Here is an 8,918-nt window from a genome sequence, read left to right as displayed (position 1 = left end):
AAGACAATAGTATCTATTCTAAATTCCCAATAGTTACTAGTAACAGTGTTGAGTTAAAAAAGTAAACTACTAGCTAATTATATTTTCAACAGTGTAATTAGATTACTGTACTAATACTCTCTCTAAAAAAATATTGCATTACTTGCAATTATTAATTACTTTCTAAATCCCATATCAACCTCAACTATTTGAACAATTCACGGATAGATATGAAACTGCTCTCGTAAATTCTTTCAAATAAATAATATAAAATTGCATAAATTATTTTTGAACCGACCAAAGTATTTAAAGGGAGAAGGTTTTATATACAATTGTTCTATAGTCTATACAGTATTTAATGCAATTACATCAGAAGTAACTGATTAAATTACAGAAAAATTAAGAGTAATCCCTTTACTTTTTCAAGGGAAACGTAATTAATTACTTAGTAATCCATTACACACAACTCTGCTAGTAACATTAGTTACAATTGCATTATAATTTAAAATGTTTTAAGTTACTTTATAGCCTACTTCAATTAAAATTAGTAAGATTATAAATGTTACAAGTGGAATACAACTACACTGGGGACAAAATGGTAACATCTAAGTTCATTGGTTATTTATTCAAGTCAAAAATATTATTTAATATTGCTGAATCTACCTAAGCCTACATTAACTTATATCAATAAAATGAAATATTATGGATCAGGAAGAAATAGCTCTTTAAAGTAACAATTGCCGGTCACCACTTTTTACAGTGTAATGTCTAATGATTGCTACTAACATGTAGTAAATACGTTAAGTAAGATTAGAAATTAGTAGTAGGCCTACCTAATGAATATAGACGGTAGTAAAACTAGAAATTGACAGGAACAATGGGAATACTGGTAAGAATTTGACATACATGCTAGTTGGAAGAGAAGGAACTACAGATCCCAAATGGAATTCCAAATATGTGTTGCTATACTTTTCACTGAGTACTAGTATGTCCTGAAGTACTAGTGAAATTGACAAGGAGTCACTACTGGATAGTAGAAATTAAAAATAAAAAACCTAATTACACTAGTTTTATGGAACACATTTTTAAACGCCTTGAGATTCTTTACACTCAAAGTGATTTAAAAAGAACAAATATGTTAATAGCAGTTACTAGGTAACCCGGGAGCCTATAGGTGGTAAGGCTTGAATTCAATCATCATTTCTGCAGCAAGAGGTCAGAGGGTAGGAAAGGCATCATTTTGTATAGGCTAATAATAATAATAATGTCTTATGCAATTATCAAAAAAAGCTGGTGAGCTTTACAAGGTCATAGGTTCAGCCACAAATTTAGTTTCAGCTCTGTTTCCTGTATAAAAAGGAAAGTACAATTTCTTTACGTTACATTTTTTATTACTTTCGAACAATGAGAAAGCCATCCAGGCTGTATATCTTCTTGTTGATCCAGGAGACAGCTGTCTTTTGTTTTGAGATTTAGATCTTGGCCACCAGTTCGTATAATTATTCAGGGGTCACACTCAAGAGAAAAACATTTCATTTGCTGCCCTCACTCAACCTCTGCTTCCTTCTCAACTCTTTTTGGGAAATCATATTCTTAGCTAACAGAAACAAAACCCTGCTTGCTCAACGAAACCAGCAGCAAGCTGATTTGGCATCATTCATGTATATCAACTCTTTTTTTAAGGATTTGGTCCTTATTACTTCTTATTTATTTATTTGCAGCATGTAAAATGGTTTACCCCCCACAAATATTGTTTTTATGTGAGCATGTGTGTGAGAGAGAGAGTGCACAAAAGAAAAAGGGAGCACAGCTCTGAGAGTGCTTTCTTGTGTTATGTGCATTGCACAAACTGGGTGTTTATTTGACCTTTGACCCCAGGGTTCAGGAATGTGATTGATCTCTATTAGGATGTGGGGTAGAGTTGCAGCTGTTACTTACTGACTTCACTGATCCCTGAAAGCGTGTTGGAACATCAAGGAAGTTTAATAAAATGTTTATTTTCTTTTGCAATAAAATAATATATATTAAAATAAAAAAATAAAAAATGTTTTATTTTAGGGAATTTTGCAATTAAATAATTATTTTTCATTTAATTTTAGTTTAGTCTGTTAAATGACAAAATGCTATAGCAGTGTTGTTCAGTGATATATGGAAATACCCCCCTCTAGTGGTGAGATTCAGATGCTACGTTCAAAGGTCTTAAAGTTGATGTAAATCTATTGTGTTAAAATACTTGTTTTCAAGATTACTAGCAGACTAAGTCATTATTTCTCTGATTTATCTGAAAAGTTGAAATGCTGACACTGTGGCTAAAAACATAACTCTGTTTTTTGATTATTCAAATGAAGTATACCTGAAGAGAACTATAATGGCATTCTCAATGGCAGTTTAGTTTAGGTATAGCTAACCATCAAACCATGAATCAAACAACCTGAATCACACTTTTAAATTGTGTTTAAATTTATTTCAAGTTTCTTTTTTGCTGTTATGTAAAGTCTTGTCAGTGTAGTAACATAATACAAGCACAAATGTTTTAAGGTTAATGAGGTAATGTGTTCTTTGGCAAGCTTATGCGATTTGGAAACATTTGAAACAACAGCGTGTGAGGGAATCTTGTTAGATGATGATAATTTTAACGTCAGGCGTATTTTAGAAACAGATAAACAGGACGATTAATTCTTGATAATGTCAGCAGATGTGCATGCATCTGTGTTTATTGCTGATTTCCTTCATTTGTTCAGTAGTTTACCTAAGAAGTGACAGTGCCTTCTGAGTTTGTCACTCTGAGACACAGCTATGAATTACTCCTTCCTCTTGGAACCGGGGTGGCACATCAACAATTCCTGGCAGGAAAGCCACATGCTTTCATAATATTCTTATTTTTATGGCTCTTTAGATATAAGACATCAGAAAAAATAACTACAATGTTTAGAAACATGGCTCAGCAACTAGAATAATATATAAAAGCACAGTTATGGTGAGTAACTCCAAATTACATTATGTTTCAAACTAAAACTGGAATGCTTTGGTCAATGTTTTAGTAAGGCACAATATACAAACCACATCCTCATACGTCAGGAAGAATCTTAGACAGCATGTAGGAATGTGGTGTATCAGAATATGAGTCAATCAGAATTCTTTAGAGCATCTTTTACATAATAATTTGAGAATTCTTTCTGGAATAAAAAGAATCGCATAATGTCGTAAACATTAACCTAGATCTAAATCCATCTCTGAATGACTGTTCAAAACAGCACGTAGTCAAACCGTCAACCACGTGCTTTCTCAAGTGCCAGCATGCTGTCAAACAAAAGGATCTGTTTTGGCAGGACATACATATTAGAACAATGTAGAGTTTAGGTTCGGGCCAGCCCTTCAGCAGTGCGTGATGTTGTTCTAACCTCCGGAATCATGACCATAGGGTGGACCAGGGACGCGTCATGAAATGGGAGGTGCAGGGAAATAATATAAGCTGGCAGCGTTAATATATTTCACTTCTTATTTTGCCTTTGATGTTTTAGGAGAACACTTTTGCACAGTGAATGAACCTGGGGCTTCATTTAAGCAGTGATGTACAACGGTGGTTATTCTCAGGCTAACTTTGGCTTGGCTGCCAAGAAGATGCACAGGTCGAAAGGCAAGAGCTGTGGTTACTACATGAAGATTGTCTTCTTTTTCTCCTCACTCATCCAGTCTTTGATCATTGCGAGTCTGGTGCTCTTTCTGGTGTACGGACAACCCGAGCATACGGTGGAGGAAAAAAGACTGCAAGAGTTGGACCAAAGTGTCAGCAAACTCACGATGGAAAACTTCGTTCTCCGTGGGAAGGAAAAGAACCTCACCAAAGTTCTGAACGTCACTCTCACTGCGAAGCTGAGCAATGACAAAGCTCTGTCTGAATTACGCAGACTGGCAAACACCTCATCTACGACAATACAGAGCATCAGCAAAATGATGGTGAGATTTGGGACAAAGTTAAAATGTATTCAACAAATTGATTGGTTGCAGATAGGTTTCATACAAAAGAGAATGCCCTAGTGAGAAGGTAGATGCTAAAAAAAGGCGCATTTAATAATTGCATGATGGGTGGTGTTCTTATAATGTTTTCTTAACGTTTACAGTAGGCTATGAAACAGTAATTTCCGAAATTTCTGTCAACTTTGTTTTAAGAATGTTTTTCCTTGGTTATATGAACATTCTGGAAAATGTTAAACTTTTATACTTACATGAGTTTTAGAGCAGACAGATATTTAGAGAATCAAAATGCATCAGTAAAAAAAAGTTTTTTCTTTTTGCATTGTTTTTACAGTCTCGATGTGAGATGGATAGAAGAATGGCTGCACCTCGCTCATGCCCTCCTATGTTCTGTCCAGATCCAAATGGTGAGATTGTTGTTCAGATTTTTTTTTACATTGAATATTTACTTTACTTTTACTTTTAGGTAGATCAGTACAAAAATTCAGAATTTTGTTCATTTAACACATTGCCTGTAACCCCATAAAACTAAATATGAAAATGAGTTTTCGGTCAGTAAATGTAGAAATCTTGGGTTCAATAAACATATAGATCAAATTTGCTTTTCCAGACAACAACAGACGTTTGCAAAGTATGCTCCAGCAGTCAGAGGAAATGCTCAAGCTGATCAAAGCGAACTTTACTCAGACGGCGGCCATTATGAGAACTGAGTTAGACAACTCCAACAGAGACAAGGATAGGTATCACTTAGACACAATTGAACTGAGGCGAGACAAGGCTTTCCTTGAGGAAGAACTCAACTTGTATAAAAAGAAATGCAAAGAGGATTTTGTTGATTCTTTACGAGGAATTCCCAACATCTCCAAAGAATTCCTCAAAAGGATCGATGACCTCTTCTCAAAACACATTTCTTTCCAGCTAACGTGCGACAAACAGAAAAATCAGCTTGAAGACATTAGGGAAAACTGTAGCAGTCTTTCAAGAGAAGTTGAGAACAAGCTCCAGTCGTATCTGGACATAGTGGGGGACCGGTTCACAAAAATTAATGGAGAAAATGCCAAATATGAGACAGAGAACAAACGCCTGAAAGAGGACGCTGAGTGGTGCAATCAGAATCGCAGTGCCATGATTCGCGAGAATCGGAAGAATCTTGAGCAATTTCAGCTCAAGACTGACCAAGTCAGTGAAAAACTTCTGCTGGAGAACAGAAAACTAAAAGATGACAACGGCCTGAAAGATAAGCTTATTTCTGTGAAAGAAAAAGAAATAAAAATGCTCTCACACACCATTGAGACTCTCAATACCTCACTTGCCAGCTGTAAGGTGAGGTTATGGTCTTTCAACTTTTAAATAAACTAAGTTTTACTCTCTTTTTAAATAAATTATTGTATTTTATTGTAATGTTATAAACAATTATGTTTGCAGTTGTAAATTATTATATTTATAATGAACTTTAATTGTATATATTTTTTTTAATTCTTTAAATTCTCTCCTTTTCAGCCACTAATGCGATCTAACCCATTCATGACAAATTCCTTCGCTTCACCAAACATGCCAAATGCTGGTGGAACTGGTCTGAGTTCAACAGGACTGAGCAAACCAAACGTGCCATGGCCAGGGACAGGCTCCGCCGGGCCAGCATTTCCCAATTTTAACGGTGCAGGTGCAGGATCAAATACAAGATGGGGCAGCATAGGAACAGGTGCGACAGGATCATTAGCTCCAGGCGGGACAGGGACCCTTTCAAGTGGACTGGGCAGCACAGGATTAGGTGGGTCAGGTCTAAGTAGAACAGGTCTAGCTCAGACAGGGACAAGCAGTTTGGGTGGAGTAAATCCAGGGTCAACAGCATTCAACAGTCCAGGATCAGTTGGAGTAGGGATGGGAAAACCAGCTGTAGGAGGTGCAGGTTTTGACTCAGTCGGGTCTAATGCACCTGGATATGGAGCGACTCTTGGAGCAAGAACAACAGCGGGTGGGAGTGATGGTCAAACAATAAGCCAAGGTAAAAACCAAGCAGAAGTGGTATGATTCTGCACGTTTTAAACTAATAGATTCTCTTTTATTTTGTTTTTTTTATTTTATATTGTTTTCGGCTTATTTTCACAATGCATAACCTTTTGTGTTCAATTTACAGCCCAAATAAATGTCCATCTGAAGGAGCTGCATCGTTATTCAATCCCAAATTGAGGGAATGAACAAAGTCCTGCTAAAATCAGGATAAGCCAGGAGTGTTGATATATAGACTGATTTAACTGTTTGAAAATAGAAAACCTAAATGTACTGACCCTCCAAGTTTGTAATGTGAATACTAATTATGAATATTAATATACATTTTATTTTTTGTGGGGTGAAGTTGATCATGTATTTTGTGCATTTATGCTTGTATATATCGTATATAAATATATATCTTGTATATAAAAAATGTATCTATCACTATAGTTGTCTTTCATAGTAATATTTTTGTTGTTGTTGTTGTTGTTGTCTTGGTGGAATAAAAAAGTAAATTCATGTCAACATGTTTTATTCATGTTATTCTTTTTCTTTTAGTCCGTTAAATAATTGCTCAAATAATTCAAACAGAAATCATGTCGCACTAGTAAAGACTAATTTGCTTATAAACAGGTAAATGTGGCTTGGATGTAATATTAATATAATGTTGCAGTTAATTATATTAAATTGCAATATACTAATAAGTGTATATGCCTTACTAATAATTACAGAACCTGATATAAGTAAATGCCTAAAATGTTTTGCATTCTTTCAGCCACCAAACAAGCTGTAAACAAACTAAACAAATGTGTTTACAGAAAAATACAATGACTCCAGGCCACAGGTGTATGACACCAATGCAGTAAAATGAACATGCGTACAAGAAGAACTATCAATGAAATTTTCAATAGGTCCACTTCGCATTAAGCTTAAAATAGCTCTGGCTAACCATCAGGCTATTGTCATTGTTTTGCGTCAATGGGAAGCACTATTTAAAACAGAGCCGCTCTCCAACCAAAGCAAATCCTTTTAAGTGTCATACCGAGTCATCACTCAACCAACGTGCAGGAAAGCTAAACTCAGTAAAGTGATCGCATTAATGCATTCTGACGATAAATATGTTGTGAAATAATTAACCTTAAATATGATTAATATTAAATATGCTGCCAGTGTGTATTGTGAATAAAGAAAGAAATGGATCTAAAATGCAGAGTAGGTACTGGCAACCTGCACCATGTGAACATAATGTAAAACAATTAAAATAATGTCCCATGTCAACAAGCATCCTGTCACCAAGTGACAGGATGCTTGTTGAAGCGCCAAAAAGGTGGATCAGACAAAAGCAAAGAAACAGGGCGCCAATTAATATATAGAGGCGTCACAGAAGGAGCCTGCTATCCAGGTTAAAGGATATCCTTTGTTTGACATTAGTGATTTTCCACTTAAGGCAGTAAGATCTCCTGTTCTCAAAGAGAGTAGACAGGTTTTTGGTGGCTCTGACTGTTGGAGAATTTTCCTTGATTCATGTCTAAGTATGATGCAATGAAAATGACAAGCATGAAAAAATAGGTCTGAAAAGGATGAGAGAATGGAAAAGTACCCAGTATGCATAAGACATGCAAAGTGTCAAACTACTGTATGAAACAAAGCACCATTATGTGAGGTTTGACCAATAGAGAAGACATGTCTAACTGTGTCAAGGTCACCAGGCGTGACAGAGGGGAAGAGATAGATTTGAGGGTGCCCGTTGGGCACCTAGCGATAAGAAAAAAGTATAAGACATGAACACTGGCCAATGTAACCTTAGATGTCCGGATGGCCAGCCGGCTTCTCACTTTGTTGCTTGTCAATAAAGTTAATTCTTCTGACCTGGAACCTCGACTCTGAGAAACTTCTTTGAGACCTGAACCAAAAAGAACTATGAATTTGCCACAACATAATTGGCAAGCCGAGCCAGGAGGGACAAGGGGTCGAGGAGGGACAATGGGTCGAGGAGTGACCACGGTGGGCGTGCTGGCAGAGGCCTCACAAAACAAAGGCGCGCCATAAATATAAGGTAAGCAAATTTTGCTTATATTTGTTTTGTGCTGCCCCTGGTAAGCTAGCGCCCGGTTGGTGACTGCCTTAAACAAAAGACTCCACCAAAAAGAACCTAAAAGTGATAAAAGAAGGGAGGAAACAGGAGGGTAGGTTCCAGGTTTTGAGAAAAAAAAAAAAAAAGTGCATGCAGTATCTGTTTGTCTGTCCATACGCAGAAGTGCATATTCCATTCGCATGAAGGTGCATTGTACATGTGTGCGTCACAGTATTTTATGCGAAAAGTGCGTTTGCAAGATTATATGTTGTATTGTCCCTAAACGCAGAAGGTGCGTTATAACGTGAGAGGCACGTTATTTGTGTACGCGAGAGGCGCGTGCCCACGCGAGAAGCGCGTGTCCCCAACGCAGAAGACGCGTTGCACGTGAGAAGCACGTTATCTGTTTGTCCTGTCTTATATGTTGTAAGTATGCGTGCAACGCCCTACGTGAAAAGTGTGTTTGAAATGATAAGCACGTTATCTGTTTGTCCTGTCTTATATGTTGTAAGTATGCGTGCAACGCCCTACGTGAAAAATGTGTTTGAAATGATAAGCACGTGATCTGTTTGTCCTGTCTTATATGTTGTAAGTATGCGTGCAACGCCCTACGTGAAAAGTGTGTTTGAAATGATAAGCATTGATCTGTTAGTCTGTTCTGTTTTATGTGAGGAGAAAAGTGTTTTTTGTTTGTATAAATTATTTTTCATCTTAAGTAGAAGGAGAGAAATCGTTTCTGTTTTATGTGAGGAGAAAAGTGTTTTTTGTTTGTATGTCTAAATGATTTTTCATCTTAAGTAGAAGGAGAGAAATCGTTTTGGAGAAAATTAGCATTGATAACAATAATGATAGGCCTACCTTTATAATATAATAAAATATAATTTGTTTTTCTAAAAAC

At 36.4% G+C, this 8,918-nt stretch overlaps 1 protein-coding gene across 1 annotated transcript; it reads left to right on the top strand.

Annotated features, from left to right (window-relative positions):
• The first annotated feature begins 3,306 nt into the window (after positions 1-3,306).
• Positions 3,307-6,691, top strand: plvapa (plasmalemma vesicle associated protein a). The gene is made up of 5 exons (XM_079875459.1): positions 3,307-3,936; positions 4,289-4,361; positions 4,565-5,277; positions 5,455-5,959; positions 6,092-6,691. Exons 1-5 carry the CDS (start codon positions 3,550-3,552, stop codon positions 6,142-6,144), a joined length of 1,731 nt encoding a protein of 576 aa, XP_079731585.1. The 5' UTR covers positions 3,307-3,549; the 3' UTR covers positions 6,145-6,691.
• The last annotated feature ends 2,227 nt before the right edge of the window (positions 6,692-8,918 follow it).

Source organism: Squalius cephalus (genome assembly GCF_949319135.1).
Source record: "Squalius cephalus genome assembly, chromosome: 7".
Lineage (NCBI taxonomy): Eukaryota > Metazoa > Chordata > Actinopteri > Cypriniformes > Leuciscidae > Squalius > Squalius cephalus.
The sequence above is the reverse complement of the archived record's forward strand: the minus strand, read 5'-3'. Positions and strand labels throughout refer to the sequence as shown.